The following is a 27,118-nucleotide window of genomic DNA, read 5'->3' as shown; positions in this document are numbered from 1 at the left end:
ATGTTGAGTTAGAAACTGGGGTTTGAACCTTCCCTTAAGGCTATCTTAAGGCAGGAGTGGTAGGAGGCAGCCCACTGAGGCCAAGGTGGAATGCCTGGGGTGTGCAGAGGTCAAGGAAGAGCTGCTGACCTGTGGTCAGGGCCCACCAAACCATCAGGATGCTAAAGGGGCAGCATGGAGCAGAGAGGATGAAGGGCTTCTGCCCCTGACCTGGGGAGTATCACCGACCAGGTAGGCACACGCCATTGCAGTGCTGTACCAGAAAGGCAACATGTGCTGGTAAGAGCTGGATATAATTCAGCTTCTGAGGGCCTCCTCAGGGCAACACCCTCATGGGCACAGAAACAGGAGGCTTAGACACTGATAACGAAAGCTTTAGTCCATCATTGCACCTTTCTTTTGTTGATTGCTCTAGCACGTTACTGTACCTGAGACTCTGACCCCCAATACCTGCATATAGTTGCTGAGACAGGTGATGACTGCTATACTCTTGAAAGCAAAATATCAATAAAGAGTTCTTAAACACTAAGTACGTATGCGCTTAGACTAGTTGATTATATATTCTTTTTCTTATTTTCGTGAGGCAGCAACAGGCAGTACCAAACGTCATGCCATTTAATCACATTCTCAGACCCAAGCCAAACTTCATCAGATACATCCATAAAAGGTATGCTGAAAGCCCTTCAGGGTACTGAAGAAACCTTTTCACACACACCTGTAAACACCCATTCTTGTGTAGAAGAGTCTACCTTTCCATAAAAGAGAAACTTACTCAAACCTGGAGTCCCTACAGCATCTGTTACCATGTGGTATGACAGAAACCCCTTAACCCAGTCATTCAGGGGAGAACCATTTCTATCCTGTAAAGTCATCTTTATCCTATAAAGGATAAAGCTCTTCTGATGCTTTCAAGCCCGATAAGCTGTCAAGATAGAAACTCAATTCTTTAATGAGTTCTTCAGTGACTAATCCGATAGTTTCATGACTGGAACTCGCTGGTGGTACCACAACAGGACTAGGATATTCATTGTAAATACTTACTAGGACTGCAAGAGACCTCATCGTGCATTTGTTCAAAGAAGAGTGCATTTAGCTATAGGAGGAAAAACAAACAAACTCATTACCTCTATGGACCCTGGATCTACTTTGACAATTTCTCCTGTGCTGTTGTCATTGCTAAGATTTGGTGGGCTGTGTGAAGGTAGCCTTCTCTCTTCCTTTAAGGCATGCTCCAAAAGTTTCTTATTCAAGATCCTGGCAGCATTTTCTGTAAGTGTGTACCCTGGAGGAGCAGATAAGTCCTGTCTGATACTTGTCACCTCAGTCCCTTCTTCCTTTTGCGTCTCTGTCCCCAGCCGGAGAGGACTGGGTGATCTGCCACGGGCATTTGTACATGGCTCCTGCACTGGGCCCAGTTCCGGTCTGGGTTCTGCTGACCTGGACCGGCTGCTAGACCTGGGGCATTTTTGGAAGGTCTCATGAAAGATGGGGCTATGGTCAATAATGTTGAACAAACTGGAGAGGCCATCGTTGATAGTGGTGTGGACAGGACTCTCCCTTGTAGTAGTTGATCTAGCCCAAGCGGACTCACTGAATCCTTTCTGAGGTGTGCCAGGCAAAGTCCGGTTATTTGGCTGGTCTGATTTGGGAAGGATTTTTCTTTGCAGCTTTGGAGAGCCATATTTGGGAGAGCAGCATGTGCGTTCAAACTTAGCCTGGACCTTTTCAATGACGGGGGTCACTTGCCTGCTTCTTAGGCTTCTGGATGGTGAAGAGACAGGTGTGGACCCCCCCTTTGGTGTCAGACACTTGTGTGGACTGCTGGTGATACTGCGCAGTGTTTCTGTCTGCAAGCCAACACTGATGGTCTGGGTGGTCTGCGTCCCTGTCGTTCTCATACCGTTGGTTTGACACGCAGTGTCCTTAAACTGAGGCTCTGTTGAATTAGAGCGTATTGCATTTCGGACAGAGAAAGCGACCTCCTTCATGTCATCACTCATATTTTTGGACATCTCCAAGTTGTGCAAGGGTGAGGCAAAGCCCACAGTAGTGCAAATAGGATGTTCAATGGGATGAAGACCACTCTCCAGAAAATCCTTATGATGTTTGGCCAGGTCACAAGACCATCTTCCAAACATATCTGAGGAAGCACCTTTTGTCTCAGCTACATTCCCCATAGCTTTGGTCACAGAAAACAGGAAGTCTGGCTCAGCCTGGTTTTTCCCTTCACTGCCAGTTATCACTGAGTTATCAAACCTACGGACAACCGGTGGGCTGTGAAAGACCCGAACTCCCATTTTTTCAGTTACACCGTGACTCCTTGTTGGCTGCTTCTGGCAGTGCTCCGGGCTGGTCATGGTGTTAGTCGTCATAGTGACACTGGTGGTGAGGTACCATGATGATGCCTGGAAAGAATCTGAAGCAGGATCGCCCCCAGCTTTCCCAATTTCTGTCCTTTCTGCCCAGCCATCTGCAGGCTTCTCGCTGGCCCCACCATGGTTCCTAGTGTTACTGTAATCCCAGTTTTTGTTGAACTCCTCGATGTATTTCAAATCATCAGGAGACAAGGGAGGGGTTAGGTCATCTTTGCTGCTGGATGAAGGCAAGTTTTTGTCTGGGAGGAACGGAGAAATATCCATCAGGCGCTGAAATTCTGACATGGAAGAAACGGACATCGCCCTGGAGAGGAGAACACAAGAGTGTCACTCGTAGGCTTGGAAACTCACAGAGTGATATATTTTCAGCAGTAAACTAACCCAGAAAACCCAACTTACACTATCTGCTTATAATAACAACCACATTAGCTGTCTCTTTCACTAAAGTTCCCTTTTATTACCCTTAAAATAGCTGTGAAATTCAAGCATTCCTGATGTGTCATTAAGAGTACCAAATGGGTTATTAATAGGTCTTAATTTACTGCTTCCTCATGGATTACTGCTTGGCAAATGCCTGAAATATGGCAGCAGTAGAAATATGGGAGCAGGATTTCAGAAATACATCATTCACAGAAAATGAGCATTTGTGACAGTATGAGGAATGCTTTTCAAAGCAAGCGTGGAGTTTTTCTGACTTGCTGGGAAATCAGCAAATCCAGCCCCATTCCTGAGGTTGCCCAGGCTGCATAGCTGGTGCGTAGCGATGTGGGACATGCAGCCTAGATGCTGTTACATTGAACTGGTTTGGTGAGCTGCGCTTGTGCTAAAATTCAACCAAAGGGAATTGCTGTGATAACCCTGGATTTTTGGCTTTCCTGCATTTTGCTAGTTTGTACAAATCACAAGCATTCAGCTGAGCTGTCCTACTGCTTTGTTTTAAGCAAAAATAACAAAAAGGCATCTTTCTGAATGAGACTACTTAAAAGTGCAAGTAAGTGTAGTTATGAGATTCAGCTCAATGAGGTAACTCAAGCTGGGTGAGGTTTCAGCAAGCAGTGGTTTTAAAATATCAGTGATCCACAGGATACAGTAAAATAACGCTGAGTTTTTAATCAAGAGCACCAGCTGCAGTCAGGGTACATCAACGTTAAGGACTTAGGTGAGACCAGGAATGCGGTTTTGAAGTGGATCTCCTGTTCAGATGCTCTGGTTTGCATCAGAAGGTAATTCAGAGAGAATGGGCTGGGCTCCTTTGAGATGAAAGTGAGCTGGGAAGCACAAGTAATGCACTAGGCTTAGGTGGGTATTAGGCCAGATGGGATGGTGGGATGATACCAGAACTAGTCCAAACCAAAATATCCCTGACATGCAGGGGTATGTCAAGTCCTCAGCACTAACTGTATTCCTCTATGTATTGATGACTGCAGGTCTGAACTATTTCACAGAATCACAGAATCATAGTTCAGGTTGGAAAGGACCTTAAGATCACCCAGTTTCAACCCCCCTGCCATGGACAGGGACACCACACACTAAACCCAGCGTTACCCAAGACTTCATCCAACCTGGCCTTGAACACTGCCAGAGATAGATACAGCATTCACCACTTCCTTGGGCAGTTTGTACCAGTGCCTCGCCACCCTCACAGTACTTGCTAAGGTAGGTTTAGCCTTCAGTGTAAGCTGCAGCTTTATGCACTTTCATACAGTTTGATCATTGTGCTACACAACTGAATGTGGTCCAAATTAATCAGAGTAGAAGCATATTGAGACAACTTAATCCCTGGGTAAATCTATTAATCTGGATCATAGGCTACTTAGGAAGTGGCATGGCTGTGCCCCAGATCTGTGGTTTGGGCACCAGAGAGCTATAGCTCTGGGAGCTGAGCATTTGCTGGGTTTTTCCCTGCAAGTTTTACTCACCTTTGAAGATTTCCTTTGTGTGTTTCTTCCTCCTGAAGAAAACCAGAAACAGACAGGACAAGTTATTTCTGAACCTGTTGGTGGCATCAGCTTGTGGGTATTTTGCCATTCATTTCCCATTAGTTGTACCAGGTATGTTTGTCTCTAAAAAGTGCCTGATTTTCCTTCTGATAAGGAATCTTAAATTGCCAGTGGGAGTATTTTCCCCTATGTACACAGGAATGGACAATCCCATCGCAACCACAGACTGCACAGGAAAACCTGTATCCCAAATCTACAACAGCCTTGAACTGTTCTAGTCCTGTGCAATCACAAATGGAGGTAAGCTGCAAATGGCTTTTTTCTCCATGTACAATATATTGGCTTGGACCATATATTTGTGACTGAATTTGTTCTCCGAAGGTAATCTGCTTTATGCCAGAGACTGTGCTGAAGTAAGAGATAAACCAGGGTCCTTTGACATAAGATTTCATTATATATTCTCTAGGAACTAACAAATGGCACCAGTCAAAACTCATTAAGCTAGCTACATTAAATGTGCGGAAGACTTACTTGTTTCATGGGGGAATACCTACAGCTTGCTAACAACATTAAGATATTTTTATGGCAATTATTTCCCTGTGACAATTCCCATAATGAGCTGTTTCTTTTTTTAATACATACTTGTGAAGCAATTGCTCTACAGTTATCATTTAACTGTTTGCTTATGTTTCTAATAAACTATAGGGCATACAAACTATGATCAGGAAAAAAAAAGAGTGTTAGTACTCATGAAATCAGGAACATTATCAAATACACACAAATGTATTTCAAATTGTGACTGTTCAAAATCACACTGCTTAACTCAGCAGACACTTTCATGGTATTTATTCAGTCATGGGTAAAAATAGCAGTAAATCAATACCCCTTGTATTCACTCTGGTGTAAGTCTGGAATAATGCTGGTGGCTTCAGTGGAGTTACTGCAGAGTAAATCTGATCTGACTGAATGGAGAATCAGGCTGAAGGCTGGATTGCTTCTACTGCAGTTACTACCACGAAAAAAATACTGCGGAGAGGAACAGTCAGAAGGCTGCTGTTGCCCCTGTGTATCCTCAGTTAAGCTATTCATTAAACTCCAATCAGTCTTGCTTGAGCAAACCCTCTGAGGGAAAATGACTTTGCCGAGGTTTCACTAAAGCATGCTTTGAAGGAATGAAGCTATGCAAATATCACCAACGACCAAAATTTGCTGCCAACACTTTTGTTAATGGCAGTAACATCTCAAAAACAGAAAGGGGGAGAGAGATCTCCCTTCTTAAATATCGGACTGAATTTGAAGGGAAGAAAACAGCAATCAAAGTTAAATACAAAACATATATCCCTGACACTGGTACCAACAGTCTTCACTGAGCACTGGACATGTATGAAATAAGAGCTAAGAAATAAGGAATATAGGATCCCACACTGCTATCTGTACGTTTTTGGCACTGAGGGAGGAAAATCTAACTGGAACACCCAGCAACCTACAGCTACTTAAAATGTAAGAAGGGTGGTCACGTTTCTTGCTTCTCTTAATCTTTTTCCTCTTCTTCCTCTCAAGAAAACTTGGTTTCACAAACCTTTAGCAGAGTAACAATGTTATACACCTCAAAGAAATGCTTGCATCAAATTTTCCCAGGTTAAGGCACACCAGTGAACCTGATTGGGCAGGAAGCTTGAAATCTGACTTGTTGACAAACTCTTTTCCAGACTGGTCAAATTTTTAAGCCAGAACACACAGGTACATCTCTTCTCGCTATAATGAGTACACTCAATACCTCCATTCACAAGCTCAGAGCACAAGCTGAATGTGTAACCCACGTGCACCAATCTGAATTTTCAGGCAAAAAGAAAATACTCAAAACCTGCATCAAGCAACCTGCTGCCTTCTTGCTAACTTTAACTCCTGTCAGTCTCCAAGTGCTTCTCATTCTGTAACAGCTGCTAGCATTCAAGGAACAATAGAAAATAAGTGAAATATTAGTGTTTTTAAGTTGTAATATGTTCTAAATTTCACAGGAACCATCAGAGTGTACAGTTGTGATTAGTGTGAACACTCTCAGTGCCACTAATATCATATGCCAGTTCACAGGTTACTTTGTGCCAGTGTATGGAGGTGGGGACCCTGGGTTTTATTCAGGAACAATATAAACAAAACTCTGAAGACCTGAAAACCAGTGAAAGCAAGCCTGTGGTGGCGCAGATTTCAGCAGGGCACAGACTACATTCACTATGTCCCAATGGCATCACTTAGCGCTGTATTTTACATCTTTACAGCATTCTGGTGCGATCTCAGGGTAGGTACTTTGCTGATGAAGAATAACTTTATTTATTTAACGTCTCATCTCACTTACTCATGCTAATCTATTTAGAAGGCAACCACAACAGAACAACCAGAAGTGCCTCTCTACAGCACTTACTGCTTTACTAACAAAATACAGCCTATGTTTCTTCGTATAGGTGTATCTGGAAGAGATTTAAGACCTTCTAAACCAGTATGTTATGCCAAATTTAGTTATGCATAGTACGTATGGCCAGAAGGTGAGGTAATCTTTGGGACCTCTAGGCTGACTCCTAGTTTTACAGGTGATTGACACTGGTCCAATCAGCTCATAACAAGGAACCTTGTCCATTCCAAATTCACTAATGGGTAACTGTAAGCACTGCCTGTGACACAGCATCTCACTTCCTACAGCAGGGATGCTGTACCAATTCTGACATAAGAGAGAACACACTGGCTTGATAAAAGGTAGAAGAGCGCATACTTCCGTTAATCCGGTCAAGAATTTCTCTCGCTCCAGCTGCCGAAGCCGGGGCTCATCAGATGCATCGGGAGAATCAAGAGACAGCGATTCCAAAAACAGGTTTTCCGTGGCACTGCACCTATCGCTCTCCTTCAGCTTAGACAGAGACCGATCCTCAAACTGAATGGCATCTGAATCAGAGTAGGATCTTGACCCCATTGTTCGAGGCACGTGAAGGTTCCCCTGGGTTGTAAATGGACGAAGGTTACTCTCCTTCTGGTCACACAGAAAACCACCTCCTCTTCTCGGGCTCACTTCTTTCTGAAGCTGGAGACAAGACAAATTGAAAAGAACAGCAATTACTTAGGTAGTGCATGGCATTCTGCAGAACTCATCCTTCCCCAGGAGCGAGGCACACGTGCCCTGGGGAGGCACCACGAGATCACCACCTGGATCCAAGGATGCTGGCTTTGATGTACTGGTCCTTCTGCAAAGAGGGATGTCTCTAGGACTTTGATGTTATTACTCATGGGATTTTGCGTGATTAAATGTGTATATGTATAATTTTGCTTGTTTACACATATATGTATACATATATACACACTGTGTACATATACACAAAGCAATGCATCTGTTTGTATTCTGAATCAACATTGATTGTTATTTAAAAGCAATCTTCATATGAGATCCTAAAGCACTACAAAGTAGAAGCTCAAGGAGGGTAAATAACTTGGAGTCTCATCAAAACAAATAAATTTTTCTTCTTGTCAGCAATACAAAAGTTGCACTTTTATGTATATCACTTGTTTCCAGAAGTGGAAAATTCCACTTAACAGAAGACAAAGGCTTTTTATAATAAATGGTCTAATCCTAATGCATGTCTGGAAAGCTGACTACTTGTACAGAACAGCACTCTCAAAAGAATGAATTAGGCATGCAAAGCATGTTTAAAATAAATGCATATTTATAGAAGGGCCATCAAAGCTATTAAATCCACACTTTGCAAAAGCTGTGTGAAGAGAAGGTGAACCACTAGTGAAATTGCCAATCTGAAAATTAGATTATGTAGTCAACTTCTCCTTTAATTGTAAATACAAGATAGATGAATGACAGCAGGAATCTGATAAGTAACTGTGATGTTTTGCTGGAGCAGCATTCTAAAATTAATGAGAATAATCTGCAAATGCAACTCATTCCCTAAGACCCTGGAGACTGAGAATCTACAAAACATTATTTTAATCTTGTTGCATGTGTTTGAGAAAATAAATATACGTTGTATTGACTAATGTAGGTCGTAACATTTTAGGTCCCAAATGATTAAATTTGCCCTTAGGCTGAAATCAGTGAGATTTTTGCTTGATTCAGGTCTACAAACAGGTGAATGCATCTTCAGTGCTTTGCTGATGATATACAAAATCTGAAACAGTTTTATTAAAAGGAGCTAATTTAAGGTGTCCTGTATAGGTAGAGGCTGGAAAGTACAGCTCAAGAGATCCTGTGGTCCATTCCCCAGCATATGGGCAAGAATCAAAGCATGGTCATCCCATGTTTTCTTTTTACAGTTCTAATTGCAAGCCCCTCCAGATATTCAGAGATTCTATAAGGATAAGGATCTGGAAACCTTTATGAGAAAACAGTACAGATACTAGCTCATTCTCTGAATTTCAGACAGCTGACAAGAGAATTGAAGAGGAAAATACATTTAAGAGTGATAATGATTCTGAGTCCATGTGTTTATGCCTTTAAGCACACAACTTTTCATGCAGGTGATTTTGCAGGTTTAAATATTTGCAAGAGCACTCTGTGCAGAATTAGCTTTAGGAGCACAGTGGAGGGAGATTCTCTAAGAGAAAACAAAGTGACAATGTATTAAAAAGAAAAAAACCCACAACTTTGAGCTCTGAAAAAAGTAGGCCATCATGTTTTTATATCCGGGCAGTATTCCCATAACCATCCAGGGTAAAATAGTAAAGTATTTTATATACTTTATACATTGGTGTGAGCTTTCCTCTTATCATACATGTATTATTCAGGGGCTGTGTGAAAGCAGACAGGCATAAAGCATTAGTATGAAATTTGGCACATGCTTCTGCTATCTCTTCGATTCTGTTTTTCAAACATACACACTGGTGTAGTCTCCTCATCCTTTATGTATTGCCATACATGGAATACACACAGAAAAACCCAGGGGAGAAGGACTTCAGAGATACACTAATTGTTTCCATATAAAGCAGGGCATAACTGCAATCTGAGAGGATATTCAACTAAAAGCCTGCAAATATTTGGAAGGTTCCTGTCACACAGGGAAATGTTCGATTATAAGCAAAGATGGAGTTATGAAGTTTTGCAGGCAGGTAGCCAAGCTTTCAAATGCTACTTCTGATCATCTAGTCCTCTGAAATTAGCTTGATGTAGTATTTTTCATTTCCCCTATCTATTGCTAATTCTGTGTACAACTCTGTTGTACAGTAAATATATAGTTGAAGCCTAGAGATTTCAGAATAGTAACAAAAGAAATCAGCTCCAGGACTAGACTAGTTAAGAGTTATTTTGTAGGCTCTCCCAAGATGACACTGAGACATTATGTCAGCTTTAAAGAGGATTAAAGACTAGGTAACATTAACAGGGATTTCTGTGTTGCTTCCTTCAATGTGCCCCATTCCCAGGGAAGAGAAAAAAACAATCTTTAACCAGGTTAAGTCCCTCAAGCTATTGAGGGTACACTGAAGAGGTAACATAAAAAACACGGTTCATAGGAACAGCAGCATTAACATCCAAAGAGGTACCAGTGACTGTCTGGAGGAAAAGTTGTGTCCACAGTCTTCATATATTGTGATATTTTCTGAGAGTTATTTAATTTCCATTGTGCATGAGGAATGCACTGAAACTCAACAGTTTGAAACCAGCCCGGTCAAGCTGTGGAGAACTAGGCACCTTCTGCCACTTAACCCTGGAAACCAAATAACATGCATGAAGGGCTCTGCTACAAGCCTTTCTAGCTCATTAGTGTTGGTTGTTTTATCTTTGGAGACATACTATCGGGCTGCATTATAAGGGTGTCGTGGTTTAAACCCAGTCAGGTAATTCGTTCGCTCACTTCCCCCCCTTTTCTTGCCCTCCCCCTGCTCTCGGAGGGACGGAGAGGAGAATCGAAAAGAATGCAACTCCCACAGGTTGAGATAAGAACAGTCTAGTAACTAAGGTATAACACAAATCACTACTGCTACCACCAATGATAACGATGATAAAGGAAATAACAAGGGAAGAGAATACATCATCTCACCACCAGCCGACCGACTCGCCCCCCCAGCCCGACCAAGCTCTGACCGATACCACCTCCAACCCTGCAGTCACCCACCCCTACCGGCTAACACCCAGTAACATCCGGGGCATGACGTGCTGTGGTATTACCTCTTTGGTCAGTTTGGGTCAGGTGTCCTGTCTCTGCTTCCTCCTGGCTCCCCCTCCTCCCTGGCAGAGCATGAGGCTCACAAAGTCCTTGGCCAAACCAAAACATTCTTGTTATCAGCTCTGTTCCCGAGCTGAAAGTCAAAACACTGCACTGCACCAGCTACCAAGAAGGGGAAAAATGACTGCTACTGCTGAACCCAGGACAAAGGGGTAGCTCAAAAAGCTGCATAAAGTATACATGAACCCCCTCAGATAAATGGGAGATTAAAAGATCCAGCATATTGCTTATTGATATTTTTAAATCTAGAAGATCAAAATCGCCTTTCTTCATCTAAAAAACCTTCACATTGGTCACTGCCCATTCAGACCTACACTTTCAGCAGTGATTTTAGAAATATCTGTAGAGTACAGGATTTTCCTGAGTGCTTCTTTGTGGGTTTAACAGCCATAGCTTAAACCGAGGGTAAGTCTTGCACTCATAATGTTTACAGCCTTGTGTCTTTTCTTCAGCTTCTTGTAGCAGCCTAGGCATGGGAACATGAGACACAGATAATGAACCCTTTTAAAAAACTGGTCATGAAGTTACGCTGAGCTTTCATCAATTTAACCTGTGAAACTACTTCGTGCTTTATCCAAGTGTAGGGCTCCCTAGAGAGCATGCACAAATCTGGTGCCATTCCACTTCTGAGGTCCTAGGGACAGGAAGTATTCAGTTAATGGAGGACCCACGATTTCAGTTGTTTTTCTTACTTTTCCTGGAATGCATGACTCAGAGCTGAACAATGTTCAGTCAGAAATGATGTATTAGCTCTCCCTCATTAAACTCTTTATTTTTTGTATGGCTTCCAGATAGTATTTCTATTAGGTATAATTTGTCTCTAGTGCTGAGCAGATGAATGTTGAATAAGCACAAAAACCAAGGGGACAGGTATGCAGTTATCAGATTTGCAAATGATAGCAAAGGTGCGCACAGCATTCATGTAACTAAGGTCAGATGTGTTTTCTGAATATTTAGCATTGATAGCTATTTACTTGTGATCAGTCCGGCCTTCATGTTAACCCCTGGGTTCCTTTGCTAGAGAAAAAGAATTCAGTTGAGACTGAATAGTTACAGCAGCTGCATCTTTGGTGGCTAATCCACAAATGGACAGACTTTTTTGGCAGGAAGCTGTACATCAAACCTTGAATAACCCTGAACATGGAATTGAGTGTTTTAGCACAGAGAGATGCATAAAAGCTTTCAAACAGAATAAATCAATGCGACCATGCCTGTCTGGGGTAATTGAAATGAGGCAGGAAATGGGCTTTAACCTGGAGTTGATTTCTCGTAAGTGGTCTTTTACAGGGATTATGAGCATTTCCTTTTTACTCCCTTGTGTATGTAAATTGTTTTCTAGCATGAGAAACACTGATGTAGCCAAGGAACCAAAATCTTTCCTGTGCTGCTTCTTAATATAGTCTTTTGACCTTGGCCTGAGTGTAGTAAAGGTACAGTGCCATGTGCTTGGAGCCAGCAATTCCTCACCCCAAGATGACTCCTTACCTGCTCTATCCGCCTAAGCAGCTCCTTCTTTTGACGTTCCCATTCTCTCCGGTCTCTATCAAGCCTGTCCAGGAGCTCCACCTTTTCCCTGTTCCAGTTCTTCTCATTGTGTTGGATTTGCCAGCGGAGGTCCATCACCACACCATGACTCTCAGCCAGAAGCTTCTTGTGCTCCTCTCTTTCCCTCTTGAAGGCTCCTTTTGCATCAGAAGTGAGGCCCATTTCTCCTGAGGTGTTCTCACTCTTCCCTTCCAGCTGGCATTGAAGTAAAACATTACTAGAACATTAAACTTTCTGGAGTAAAAGCCTGTGTCTGACAATGAGTTTAAGATCTAACTCCACAAAGATAATGGCAAAATTATGGCAATTATTAGATCTTAGGATCTCAATAAATGATCAAATATGTTCAATTTGAAAAAAATTTTAAAATCAAGATGGTGAAAACCACAGTAATTTCTCAAGCTCTACCATATCATGCTATTAAGGCATCTATTATCATCTTTCTGACGTGAATATGGGTACCAGCAATAAAGGAAACACAGAGGTAAATTTCAGCCTCATCATCATTCCTGAGACAATCGCCAGGACAAAGTCCTCAGCCACTGCTCTGCTTTGTGCACTTGAAACCTAAAGAGAATGCATTCATCTTCTGAAGACACTTTTCTCAGAACTACCCTCAGGAACAGTTTTATTCTGCAGCTCCTCACACCTTCCAACAAGTGTGTTAGCAGCAGAAGGAGATGTATCAAGATCATTCCTCCATCTCTGCAGGCTCTGGTGTCTGAACTGATTTCTAGAGCAGTTAACTCATGTACCTTCCCTCCCTTCTCTTTCACTTCATGCTGAGAGGTCAGCTCAATTGGATCAGAATTGCTGGCCCAAAGTCACAGATTCACAGGAAAATGCAGGCTTGATGGGGCGTCAGGAGGTCTCTAGACCAATACCCTGATTTCAACAGGGTTGGCTCTGAGATCAGATTAGGTTGTGCAGGACTTTGCTCAGTTGGATCCTTAACAAACCTTTGTGGGCAGGGATTGCACATCCTTTCTGGCCAAAGTGGGCCACTGCTGGACTGTTGTCAGACTGAAATAAGTGCTCAATGGTTTTGTGTAAGTTCAAGCAAGTGAAGAATTTAACCTTGAAGCCTGACCTTTTGTTGACAACTCAGTAGATGTGTGAGTGACTCAGAATGGGATACATCTCTGTCCCCTGGTTCTGCAGGTAAACTGAAGTGAAAAGCAGTGAAAGCTCATTTCTGCCTCTGAAGTTAAACTTGTCCTCAAAAAGGAGAGGCAGAAGGTCTGCTGGGAAACATGCTCCTTCAGCAAGAGAGAAGGACAACACTTTCACCTTGCCCTGTGTGGAAAATAAGCCCAGACTTTCTGAGCAAAGGGAAATTTAGACTGGGTTCAGGAGTGAAGTTTGCTTGTCTCTGCAACAGCCTCCCCAAATAAATGGCCGAGAGGTCATTGCTTGGGTCATTTAAAATTGTACTGAGCTGCAGAGAACATCCCGTTACAGCCACTTGCATTGACAAGGAAATTGTAAAACACCTGCGTCCTCTACTACTGATTTCCAAAGTCCAGTAGTTTTCACATGGCCAGCCAACCAACTGACCAACCAACCAAAAATTATAAACCTGCAGCATTCTAATTCAACAAAGCTGACACAATACCATCTTTCTCATGCTTCTGCTATTTGTGCAGTGCAAATCTGTGGCACCCACAGCCATGTGTGAGAGTCTGTCTTGCACACAACTGCACGGCTTGGTGGCAGACTGGAGGTGCTGTGGGGCAGAAATGCAGAACATCCCAGGAGAGACAGCTCTGTGCTGCAGATCCATGATGGGAGACACCATCCTGGGCAGCGTGGCTCCTCAGAAAGCTGGAAAGCTTTTCTTCTCTCCTACCCCAGCTGACTACCCATATGTTAGCTCAGCAATATGAATCACTTCTAGTTTCCAAACTCACCATTAACTTCAGGTAATTGCCTCTTGGCCCTTGCTACATCCTTCCTCTGTTGAACCACAAGTCCCCAGCTCCATTTCATGGTGCTGTGGGAGTCAAAGGTGGTGCTGCAGCCAGAGTCAGCAATGTTGACACCTACTCTTTTAGGTTTGTTTGCTTTACTTTTACTATTCTGTGACCCCCTACCCTGGGTCACTCTTATGTGTTCCTGCTGGGTTAACTAAGTAGCTGTGACACTAAAGAATAATGAATTTCAGGAATGTCACTGTAGAGCTGAGATCAGCCAAAATATCAAGGGACTAATGAAGTAAAGTCTGTGCAGTTTCCTTACACCTAAGTCTGAAAGAAGGCTGTTTAGGACCTCTTCTTTAGGATATATTTAAGTAATCTTTCAATGACTTTTCATGCGCCACAGACTTCTCATCTTCCAATAGGAACATTTAGGGGAGGTTGCTGGCGTGTCTGGGCAAATCAAACTAAGTTAGTGTGCAGACTCAACTTTACAATTCTGCTGCCTTAGCCGTAGCTATGACTAGCATGCTAAGTTGCAAAGACCCGCCAATGCCTGGGATAGATTGTTAAGCTGGTATGAAGCATGAAAATGCTAAAAGCCACCTATAAAGCAAACAAATGTTCAGCTGCACTAAATGCAGTTTGTATGATTATCCTACAAAGCAAATTCCTTCTTCCAATTCTTTGACTCTCAAAAATATTAGGAAAATGTTGAACCTCAGCAAGACTCATTCCTTCTCTCCCCTTACACCATTGATTTCTTCACCACCAGGGGACAAATTCTCAGCCTTTCAGCAAGGCTTAACAAACAAGCCTTAGCAAACAAGACGGGCAGTGAAACCTGTGAAGGGCAGGAAAGCTGAGAGAGGCAGTGGGGAGAAAGTAAGTGCTCCAGGAGATCAATATCCCAAGAATGTATGTCTGCCATTAGAGTGCAGTGCCCAAGATCCCAAAATACAGTAAGTCATTTTGTGCCAGACCATGGGCTCACCCAGACCAGTGCCCTGGCTCTTCCCCCATTTGAGAAGAATACAGGAAGTCTGTAAGTATGAAGATAACTTCAAAACCAAGGCATCTTTAGAATAATTTCCTGGTGTTCAGTGATTTGTGACCTAAAACCTTCTTCAGTTGGAGGAAGTGTCTTTAGACTCAGAAGGCAGATCTTGGTGCCAATGCTCCTGGCAAGGAGTCCTTCTGCCTCTGTTTTGACAAAACAGATCCAATCATAGAGGAAAGGTGGCTCCTTAGCATGGAAGTCTAGATGTGACTGTTCTGAACCTGCTAACTATTAAGGGTGGCCAGATGTCTCTCCAAGTACACTGCAGCTTATATTCCTTCTGGGCATCCTAAAGGTGGACCACTGGTCAATTGGTCAGAGTCCTAAAGAGGGCCCATGTCCTTACATGCAAGTTCTCAAAGCATACGCAGAGTTTGGCCCCTCATATAAACTCCCTCCTTCTTCCAAACTTTTCTCAGTTCCCAGTTCTCAGAATACTGGGATTTTTCACTTACCCAGCTGGAGGCTGAGAATTACAGGGATGCTTATTGGCTCAGCATTATCACAATCCCATACTTGGGAGCAATATCATTATTTCTTATCTTACAGACAATGCCTAAGGATCCTTCCACTGAATAAGATGTATATGCATTTTTGTCAGCCAAGACTTATTTTTAATGATATATGCAGTGCTAATGCTCTAAAGCAGCAGTACATTGTCACCTCTGAGATACAGTGCTTTTGTATCAAAAGAGTTTTCTGTCCTTTTTTTTCTTGCTTTCCTACACAGAGGACTGAAACATCAAAATGCAAAACTATTGCCAGTGACTGTAAATTAGGAATTGACTCTCTTGAGGAAAATGCTCTTGTTAATTGACCTACTGCTTCAGAAAAGAAGTGTAAAACAGCAACAGTGAGGACAACAGTGGCGACTAAAAAAGTCTTGATTTTCTGTGGGCTTGTCAGGAGGTTGGCAGCTCTATATGAAACGTATGGTGTGAGCGTTGTACAGCCCACAGCTTCATCCAAAACCACAAAATATTATGAGAGGCCCTGCTACCCACACCAACCTGACAGACTTGGCTATTTAGTTAAAGCTGTTGTTATGCCACGTGCTGGGCACAGAATAGCAAAGGATGTTAACATGATTATATGTAATGCTGATATTTTACACCTTGTTCACTAGCTCCTCCCATTTTGATCCTGAAATTGTATCTATAGTGAAAACACCCCATATTTTGAATCTTTATAATTAGTCTGAGTTAAATGTATGTTTATCTTATTTCTATTTCAGAATTATGATGCTACTTTTATATTCAGTTTTTTAATTACCTCCTTGTAATTGTGGGCACATACACCAGATCTCAGTGGGACACTTACACTGTTTTCCCTATCCTAATTGACATTCCAATGACTGATGTGTTATCTTTTTGCTACTGCATTAGGGACCTGTTTTTCCTGTGAAATAGAAATGTTGTGGGGAATTGGCTAAAGAAGACAGTTTTTTGTCGTAAATATTGACCATTTTTCTTCATTTCATTTGCTTGAAAAACTGTAAAAATTAACACCCATGGCTCAGTAATTACGATATGTTACATATTATTACCAGTGGAGCACTGAAGGCAGAAAAGAGCCTGATAAAGCCTCCAGAAAGAAGGGTACAAATCTTTCTTCTGAACCGGAATGGCAGTGCCTTCCTAGTGCCAAACATGAGCCAAAGTGTCAGCCTGGGTGTCTATCACCCACGAAAAGGGAAAGCATGCAAGCTCTAGATTGGCAGTTTCTTGTCAGACTTTCTCTAAGTTTCACTCTTTGTTGCTATCTCAAGTTTAAGGTAAACCTGTCACTGTGGTTTCATTATGGGAGGAGCAAAAGTGGGAATTGATGTTGTTTCCTTTTTCAAGTGATCTGTTGTCTGGAAATGTGCATGCAGTGACAAGCAGCTGAACTGAGAAAATGAATCTGTTGAGAGAAAACTGCTAAAATGAAAGCTTCTTCCTTCATTCTGGGAAAGCAGCCTACAGTACCTGGGCAGGAAAAGCAGAGCATGCATCTCAGCTCTGTGCGTCAGAGTGAGTCTCTGACGTTCAGTAAATCTCCTAAATGTACCACCCTCCTAGCAGTGAACATTTTTATTGTGTTTGTCTTCTGCAGAGAGGCTATACAATTATAAATCTTTTTCTCAAGACCTGAATGTACTAATTCTCCGACCCTTCCCCTCTTCAGTGTGGAGAATTAGAGGTTTTATGCCATCAGCTTTGGAAATGAATCCTGTGGGGTTTTTTGCTGATTTGTCTTCATATTGCTTCAGAAACAGTACATCTTCTGTGAACAGCTGTACATGACACTGTACATGCACCTGGCACCACATTTTATACACCTACTTTTAACAGTCTCCCATGGCAGGTAACTAGAACTCTCTCTTCAGTGGGGTACCATCCATCACTAACCAGTAGCTTTGAATAGCTGGTTTAATATTAACATATTGATCTATCACTTCAGTATTGTTAAATCACGCTTTCTCTCCTATGCATCAAATGCCACAGTTACGTGCAAAGGCACAGTGACAAGCTAATTGTGAGCATGGCACCTTCAGGACAATTTTCTCTCCTATAAATACCAATAAATATGGACACCTGCATGTCTCCTTGCCACAGCTGACACGTTACTGGCTAACACTTCTGAGAAAGTACAGCAGGAACAGGTTTAGTTCCTTTGTCCCCACTTATGTTACACAGTACCTATTACATGAGCACTCATAATGGGACAACGGAAATCCAAGAGACAACTGAAGTTTCTCAGGCTTCAGCAGGGCTTTCAGGCACCAGGGTAAAATGAATAAATGTAGTCCCTTTCTTGGTGTCACAGATTTCCGGTTTCATTAAGAATCTCAGCCATTCTTTATTGGTGTCAGGCACAGAGGACATTACCTGCTCGAGGTGACACTTCAGTTCAGTTATTTCCACCTCCCAGGCTGCTTTGTGCAGGGCGTACTGCTGCTGAAGCCCCTGGCGCTCACGCTCCTCATCCCGCAGCTCCGAGCGGAAATCATCCAGCAAACCCTTCAGAGCGTTCAGGAGCTTCCGACTTTCACTTGCCTGCAGCAACACAGCAAACAAAATCCTGTCATTGGATGGCCGCAGCCTCCAGTTTCATTTTTAAGATGAAAAATGCCTACACAACTACTGCATGGAAAAGAAAGTTCCTGGGCTAACTTTTGCATGAGAAAACTAAGAATAGCAATGCCTTCTGTGTCTACAGGCTGCCCAGGGAAGTGATTGAGTCATCATCCCTGGAGGTGTTTAAAAGATGTGCAGAGATGGTGCTTAGGGACATGGTTTTGGGGTGGCCTTGGCAGTGCTAGGTTTATGGGTAGACTTGATCGTAAGGGTCTTTTCCAACCTAAATGATCCTATGATTCTGTGATTCTGTGATTCTATGATTCTACTTCTTGTTAGCCCTAGTCCTGAAGCACCCCCGAAAGCCAAAGATCACTCTGAAAAAGGCACTAAGCATCTTTCTAGACTGAGGACATCTGTAATAATTTGTTTTTTTAATACTGTAACTCAAAGCTAGAGTATCATTCCTGAGGTTTGTTTGGTAGCTGGCTATCTTATACATACAGTTATTGCTCAGCACTAAATGTCAGATATTTGTAAAATACATATAAAGAAAAGGGATTATTTTTCAATGCTTTTGTTTTGTCAGATAAAATTACTTTGGGAAAAAGAAGTGAGTTTTCTGAGCTGGGTATCTCTGCTAAGGTGTCTCACTAGTCTGTACTTCACATTTCTGCTCAGTCCAGGCAGCTGCACACAGATCAGCTTTGCAGCAGCACCTTGTTTGATACCAAAGGCGTGAATGCCAGGTAGGCCACCTTCCCTCCCCAGAGGGGATCAAAGAGTGCATCCCCATCTACGTCTGGTTGAGAATGTCATAGTCACACTGAAATGGCTGTGCTCTTGTGCTAGCCAGGAGCCAAGAATGGACTACCTGGGGACATACTTGACTAGACAAGTCAAATAAACAGATAGTTGCAAAAATCTAAATAATTTTCATGTGCTTTTTTTTTCAACGACAATACATATAAAATTTTTATGCAGGCAACAAATCTGATTTCATACGCTTATCAGATTTTTGGCACCACTGAACCCACCTTACCCACTTTCATAATGGCTAATCAGACACAACATGGTGCCTTTTTTCTTTAAAAGTAAACAAACGTGGTCTACTTTTTCCAAGCTATTTGATTCATCATACTAGATGTGGAAAAATGACTGTAGGTGCTCGCTGGCTGGCCTATAATCTGTTTGGGCTAATGAAATGTGATGGTGTACAACATGGGGTTTTATAAGGAACATACCCACAGAAGCAGAATTAATTCCATTAACATTTAATGCCAATTAGCATTTTCCTACTATGCAGCAGCATTCTCCATCATGAATGCAAGATCACTTACTTTTCAATACATAATGAACTTTATGTTTCCACCATGAATTTTTGTGCTGATAACCAATTAAAGCTAAAGCCTCCAAACATCTCAAGCCCCTTGTGTAGTAATCAGAATAAGAGCTCTTTTGAAGGTTTGTCTTTAGTGTCACAACAGGAGCTGCTGCGTATTGAGCACATTAAAATCTGGCCTCACCCTCTTTAAAAAACCTAACCCCAAATGTCTATGAAGTGCTTTCATTCAAGAGCCACATTCTGTGTTTTCTGGTATGCTTCTCTGGCCAAGTAGTCTAAAGACTTCATGAGGGAAATGAGGCAGAAGAAAAATCAAACTAAAGCAAGCTACATCCCTCATTCCCATGCATATATTTGATAGCTTTAGAGTCCTGTAAAATTAAATTTGCAAAGAAAGAAGTGATGGACTAGTACATATTGGAGCCAAAAGAGCATCATTGCAGGTTTGTAGTCTACTGAGATGAGGGCATGTCTTATTTCTAAAGGCATTACATAAATGTCAGTGTTATGAGACAAGTACCCCAGGTGCCCCCTGGGCTTGCTGGGATTTTAATTAACTTGCCAATATAAATCCAATTTTGGTTACATACTTTAAATTCCTGCAGAGAAGTCTGTTTTTCTTGACTTTGTATTTCCAGTCTGAAGTTGGAGAGGGCTATGAGATTATTTTTTCTGTGTTGCCAAACTGTTTTTGGAGAATAGACGAAGTTCTTTTGCGACAATGTGCTCTGAAACATGACATTTACTTCTAGATATGCTTTAGATTCCTGCTGGTAAAACTGCCAAACAGCTTCTGCATACGGCCCATAGATACATAAGGGCTGTCATGGTCTTCCCCTTCCTCCCAGGGATGTTGTACAGGAAGAAGAAACGGGTCATGGCTGTGATTCTCTGGACAGTCTCCCATACAAGGAGCTGGCTCTTTAGTACCTTACCAGTTACTGAAATTTAGAGCATGGAGAAATCTGACAGATTCACAACTGATCTAAGACAGGGGAATTACAAAAGCAGTTTGAAGTCTTGCTGTATCCACAACTCAGGATTTATCGATAAAGGAAACAACAGCTAACTATAAATAAAAACTTAATGTAGTAAACTGCAATTAAATTCCAGGACTTTGGAGTCTTACTAAGTTGAGTCAGCCCCACAGAGGGAAACCTCCAGCTCCAGAAAAGTTTGGGACCAGGGCAGCTGTTTGAAGCTTGGTTCTGCTTTTAATCACAATTCTTTTTTCTCTGAGAAATTCACTTAAGAATTTAGCCACAGTCTGGGAGGACAAGCAGTTTAGTAGAGAGTCAATTAAAACCACAAGGTCAAGAGTCTAAACAGTGAACAAGAACTGTGCATTTCCTCTGTCTAATCACAGATCTACTCAAAAGTGAAGCTGGATCTTGATGCAAATAACTTTAGTGCATTTAGGTCTATTGCTTTGGGCTTTTCCAAATAGCTAGGTATTGAAAACAACTGTATGAACAAAAAAAAATTCTAATTGGGGTTTTTCATTGTTCCACATGTGTATAGTTTTTTAATGCTTCTTCCGCTGGACCACAAATGTGTAAACTCTCTTACTCACCATCTTACACCATCCAACAGGCACCTCAACCTTTCTACTCAGCTGAACACAAGCTGTTCCTTTTTCCACAGGCTATTCTCCCTGATCTCTCACATAGAAACACTGACTTACAGGCAGCCCTCCTCTACTATGCTTTCAGCCCAGTTCTTGTCTCCTGCCCCTGATCAGACTTCCTGTTTGGTTTCTGAGTCTTGCCAGTTCCTTGCCTGACCCTTTCTGCAGTGTGCCTCAGCTAGAAGCCAAGGGACAACACCATGAAGAGAAATCTGAATTGGCCCTTCTCAGAGTCCCCATCTACTCTGCCTCTCATCAACCTACCTTTTCCTGGCCTTTCCCCTCTGCTATGCTTTCATCCCTCCACACACGAGTCACATACAAATCAAAGGCAAGCGAGATGCATACTTCCCATCAAGTTGAGTACCTCAAATCATAATAATATAAAATTAAAGGCTTCTTGTTGAGATTAAGGTCTCAGGCTTTACCATTTTTTTTGTCAAAACAATTCCACTTTCCAAGCAGGGTGAGAAAGTCAGCAGCAAGAGTGCAGGCTGAAAACACAAGCCATTAAATATTAATATTAAGTGTTAAAAATAAATATGGGTTACTTCAAGTTACTGTAAGCCCTTTCTTTTTTTCTGACCTAGTTATCTCAGCCACTCCTAGGCTATTGCAAGATTTCCTTCCTAATGCGATACAAGTGCTGATGCATTTCATCTTGGAGCTTGTCAGGCAGAACCAGCAACTTAGGGCCCTCTCAGGTGGATGCAAACCTTGGAGACCCCAAAACCCTGAGGGTTTTTCAGCACAGCCTGACTTGTCAGTGGTATAGTGGGAGGTGAGCACTGCTGAGATCCAACCCTTCACAAATGATGTGCTCTGGATCTGATGACACTCTCAGAGCTTTTAAAGCTGGGAAAACACAGGTGAAGTGTTTTCTTGCACTATTTTTCATTTAGTTGATGTGTTTTGGGATCATGTATGAATTAAGTGGAGATGATGTTTATGGTTGAAAGTCTGGAAGGTTTTTAGGGCAAGGACCAGAGACTGTGAGCTTTATGAGCAAAGGTCCTGCATGCAGGAGGTTTGCAGGGCCAAGCCATCCACCATAGCGAGATGGAAAATTCAGAGCCAACTGATACTAAGATGTGTGAAGACAGAGCAAAGCTATGGCAGAGCCTCAAGAGCGCAGGTGTGTAGGCGGCTACTCCCCTGTCACAGTCCTTCAGAAGACCCTTCTGATGCCCTGTAGCTATGATAGCATCAAAATTAACCTTCACTAGGGCTTACTATTACTACGCCAGAGAATAATCATGGGCCTTTCTTACTACTGACAAAGCCCTATAGCACTGAAAACCCTTCTTACATACCTCTCAAAAAACACAGCACTTGTTAAAAGATTGACGAGTGTGAGCGGGCAAAACAAATAATAGTGCTTAAAATGAAAAATATTTAGCAAACTCACTCATTTTTGCAGTGTTGAAATTACACTTTTTTCCTGATTGGAAAAGATGAAACCCATTTTACTGTGACAAGTCCATTTGGCTATCATGCACAATTCATTATCAAGAGGGGCACTGAGATGTGCTCTGCTCCTACGGACCATTTGTTTAAGCAAGATTAGCTGGAACTGCTGTATTAGAACAGTATGCAATTTATATAAAAATGAATTATAAGTAATCCTACTTCCATTTCTGCCATCTTAATTGAGATTAAAGTCTAAGCAATCATCATTTTAAAGAGGACATAATTTATTAGAATATTCTTGGTAATTTTAAGAGATTTCTATGGAAAGTTAGTACATGATAGAGTCTCCACTAAGATAACATGTTGGTTTATATTTATTTTACTTATTCTGGATTAAATCAGCCTACAGATGGAATGCCATTAAATGACATGCTCAGAAGCATCTCTTCCATGGCTGCCTTCAGCCTCTGAAACAGAAGAGTTTTCTGAGAGGATGACAGTGATGGGTCTGGGAGACTGGCAAGGTGGAACCTTTCCAAATGCCAAACTGATCAAATTAATACTACCTTGGTAGCACACTTCAAAGAAAATAAAAGCTAGAGAACGGATTTGTCAGCTAACACTATGAAAAAGGAAAGCAAAAGATTATATAAACTTAAAGCAGAATATGAAGCAGCATAAAGATCACAGATCTCTACTATTTTTATTCAAACAGAAATTCTAACTGAAGTTACATCTTGAACTAGAGAAGTAGGTTGCAAGCAAAGTATTGTGGTCATAGAATGCATGTATTCGTCTGAGAGCTCTTGCTGTGGAGCAGGCTCCCAAGTCAAGGGCCAAGATAGAGACAGGCAAAAAGCTTCAAGTCCTTTTTCACTGAACTTGTGTTTTACAGAGACTTCTTGTTCCATTCTACTTATGACTGCAAATAATACTACATGACAAGATGCTCTCATCTGAATGTTTTCCATTTTAAAAATATCAGAAGATGCTCCTGAAGAACTGTTGGAAGCTTTAAGTCTGTCCCCTTTGAGTGTTTGCTATTATTATTGTTAAGACTGCTGGTATTAAATGCACAAAGGAGAAAACTAGGATACATGGCAATGCTTTGACAGACACAGTCAGGGCACAGGATATGTCAGGGAGAAGTTAGCATGATTTACTTTTAGGCACTTAAAAACAAGCCCAGTGTTGGGAAGGAAATTTTGCATTCTTTTCTCATCATTTCCAAGGGAAACATAAAATACATGTGGCAGTTTTTTAAATGATTTAAGGAAAATAAAATCAGAACTTCTCACTAAAAGCTTGCCAGTAGAATAAAAGAGATGTGCTTAGGCAAGAGGAGCATGTAAGTTCTCCAAACCATCACATACTGATAGATGTTTCTGGGCAAACAGCCACTAGAGGAAATAGGATTTTTCACTGATAGTATCTGCCAACAGAACAGTCATCACGTGGCTCCTGATTAAATATAAATATAATGGATGAAATCCACTGTAATTGCTGTGTAGCTACAAGTATTTTTACAAGTATGATTCTAGGTGATTTAACACAGCAGCAGAAAAAAATGAATTCTCTTGGAAAATCCAGTTTCCATTCCCAGGGCATGACATACAAATGGTATAATACCTGCTTCTGATGCTGTAGTAATTCTGCAGTCTGCAGCTGTGGTCCATGATCAGTGCTGTCTGTGGAGGGACGCTGGGAGAAATCTGTCAGTGCAAACACAACATCCTCTTCCTCCTCCTCTCGCTCTGTGTCATCCACCTTCTGCTCAGACTGAACGCCGAAGCCTGGGACAGCCTCAGGGTGCTCGATCTAAAATGTAAGAGATAGGACACATCAACGCTATTTTGCCATTTACCTCAGGGACAGAAATTTATTGAAGGGCTAAGGGAAGAGACTATCTTCCCCTGCATCCCTGCAGTGGGGTATATTGACTTCTATCCTGCAGGCTACAGGAAATGATCTTTTATGATATATTACATCTTGTGTATGTGAACCAACACCGCGCAGATGTGCAAAATAGGACATCTATGCAGCTGAGAAGATGGGTGTAATGTAGCACAGTGGATATAATTCATCACGCATTAATGAAAAACTATACAAACCACTGGTTTATTGACTGACAAAGATATGGAGATCAGGAAGTATCCAAATCTATCACTGTATTCTCTCTAATGCATTAGCAAAACGCATGACTCCAATAATGACTGGAAGTGGACTGATTATAAATTAACCATTCAAAAAATCCAAACAGTGGAAAAAAATGAAAGTGATTTTGATATTAGAAGATGAGCTAGTTTACACAGAAGTAAATCGGTGCTGTTGAAGTAAAGTAGAAGCTAAATAGCTACTCATCTCTTGTTTCTGACTCATATTACTACAGCAGATGAAGGTAAAGATGTTCATCCACCCTTCATCTAAGAATTCAAAACACTGGAGTATTCAACTTACACATACTCTTACCAGACCTGAAAGGTTACTTGTACTGCCAAATGCAACAAACCCTGAAAAACACTAGGCATGTAAATATCAGAAATACTGAGAAAAACTACTTAGCTGCCTTAGCAAATGGTTTCAGAATTGCATGAACCTGCAAAATAGATTTATTATTCTCAAAAATTTTGTATAAAGTGTCAGAATGGGCAAACACATTTTTTTTTTTAGGTAAGATTTCCAAAGCAAACGGTGATTCTGGATGTGCAACTTGACACAGTTTAGCAGCAGCTTTCTTCACAGTGCACATGTTTGCTGGCAATCACACTCCTGCTGAGATGTGTCCGCTTGGGGATTCCAGGTTGTTATGTACTTCCGAAATTCCTGATCTTAATTTAGTCACTACTTGGAAAATCACTGTGATGACTACTGGTGCGCTGCTGCTGACGGTGAGAGATTTGTGTACGGAGAAGAGGAACAAACAAGAATGAATCACTGTAAGTTCCCACAAAAAGCTGTATAATTCTCTTGCCAACATGAAAACGAGCTTCCCTCCATCTGTATTGCTGAAGGCTTTGTAAGGAACACACTGTGCACACAATGAGAAAATGACAGAACTCAACCCATCTAAAGAGATTTGACTCTACCAGCTCGCTAATAGCTATTTTCTTTCATAAAATTATTCAGGAGTCATATGCAGAATACACTTCAGCACAAGCCAACTTAAGATACGGTTTCATGTTTAATTTGAATCCCCTTTAAATCTAGATGTATTTACAAAGTTGCTGTTGTCACATCATATTTAAAGTCTACACTTAAAGAACTGCATCCTAGTACCCCACTGCTTGCAACTTCATTATGTTAGTAAGAGACAGTTACCTCTAAGGTATCCTCCCCTTCCTCCTCCATTCGCTTGCCTTGCCGCCAGTGTTTCAGCAGCCATTTCAGTTTCACATACAGAAGAAAGGTGTCCTGCTTGAAATGCCTGAGTTCTTGCTGCAGCAGACTTTTCTCCTGGCTCCAGGTCTTCTCCTCCAATTTGTTCTGCAAAGCCAAGCTCTGCACTTCCAAGTCCTTCCTCCGCAGGGTCTGCATATGCTCCTCCTCCAGCTTTAATGGAAGGACAGACACCATGTCAATGGGGTAGTGTCCTGGGGCAGTTTCCAGCACTTTTACTTTGGTGGGTGAGACAAACTGAAATCTCTAATTTTCATCAGTAGTGAGTAACTATTGAGCTTGGCTCAATAAGTTCCTCAACAATTACGACTGTCAAGGAAAGCCAAAAAGCTTTGCTTAGATAACCATATGCAAGTAGCTAGCTGTGTAAATGGACTTGTACTTTAAAGATGCATGAGACCTCTGGAATTGCTTAAACATTTTATACCACTCATATTTTTCTCTTTGTTGCATCCATGCACTATGTTCCCAGCACAGCCATCAGCCCACATCGCTGCGCATATCACACCTAACAAATGCTTTTGCAGCCATTCCTACAAGGTGGGCCCAGAGCTGCCCTTCAGACAAACTGGGATACTATCCATGCTTCTTCCCTCCCCAGCCACAGACTCATCCTCTCCTCTGTGGTTATGTCTCCCTCTGCTTCTGGAAAGGCAATGCTTTTGAAGGAACCACCTCCAGCATCTCAGATGTAACTACTGGTCCCTTACTTCTCAACAGTTCATACTTGGAGACATCTGAATGACTCACAGCAAAGTTTCTCATTCTGATATGACTAGATCAGGGACACACACAGAAACTGAAGAGACAGAAAAAGGTTGCAGCTCGGCATTCAACATGTCTCAGTTTCAGTACTAGAAGCACCAAGAAAAGCTCAGTCTTTGGGATTACATCTGTTTCAACACAAAGCCACCTGAAACATTATTCTGTAAATGTGACTTCTCCCTCAATATGTCAAAATCAAACCATGCCATGACCTGTGCCCAACAGCACTTGTACAAGTTAGCTGTACTACATCTCATATTCTGCATGGATGAGATAGTGTTTCCATTTCAACCAGTGGCTCACATTGATCCAGAAAGGTAAATGGAAAATAAGTACAGAGCCACTGCTTACAGATGCCAGTTTCTGTTATTTTCCATTCTGGGGAACAAGCGCCTCTCCCTTTGCTCACCAGCTCCATAGATGGAATCTATGAAAGCTGTAGTACACTAATGACCACAACGATTTGAA

The 27,118-nt window shown here is 41.8% G+C and overlaps 1 protein-coding gene across 9 annotated transcripts in view; it reads right to left on the bottom strand.

Annotated features, from left to right (window-relative positions):
* The window catches only part of MTCL1 (microtubule crosslinking factor 1), a 110,320-nt gene that overhangs the window by 6,926 nt on the left and 76,276 nt on the right, over window positions 1-27,118 (bottom strand). For all 9 annotated transcript variants that reach the window (XM_062632983.1, XM_062632978.1, XM_062632981.1 and 6 more), the window contains 7 exons: window positions 25,808-26,038; window positions 24,119-24,307; window positions 17,919-18,086; window positions 12,013-12,267; window positions 7,080-7,385; window positions 4,295-4,326; window positions 1,125-2,679 (listed from right to left, as the gene is read on the bottom strand). In XM_062632983.1, coding sequence (XP_062488967.1) covers window positions 1,125-2,679; window positions 4,295-4,326; window positions 7,080-7,385; window positions 12,013-12,267; window positions 17,919-18,086; window positions 24,119-24,307; window positions 25,808-26,038 — 2,736 coding nt within the window. The remainder of the gene's footprint in view (window positions 1-1,124; window positions 2,680-4,294; window positions 4,327-7,079; window positions 7,386-12,012; window positions 12,268-17,918; window positions 18,087-24,118; window positions 24,308-25,807; window positions 26,039-27,118) is intronic.

This window comes from Pezoporus occidentalis, unplaced genomic scaffold, assembly GCF_034315485.1.
Source record: "Pezoporus occidentalis ecotype Australia unplaced genomic scaffold, CSIRO_AGI_Poc_V1 ctg4, whole genome shotgun sequence".
Classification (NCBI taxonomy): domain Eukaryota; kingdom Metazoa; phylum Chordata; class Aves; order Psittaciformes; family Psittacidae; genus Pezoporus; species Pezoporus occidentalis.
This window is presented reverse-complemented; position numbering and strand designations above follow the sequence as displayed.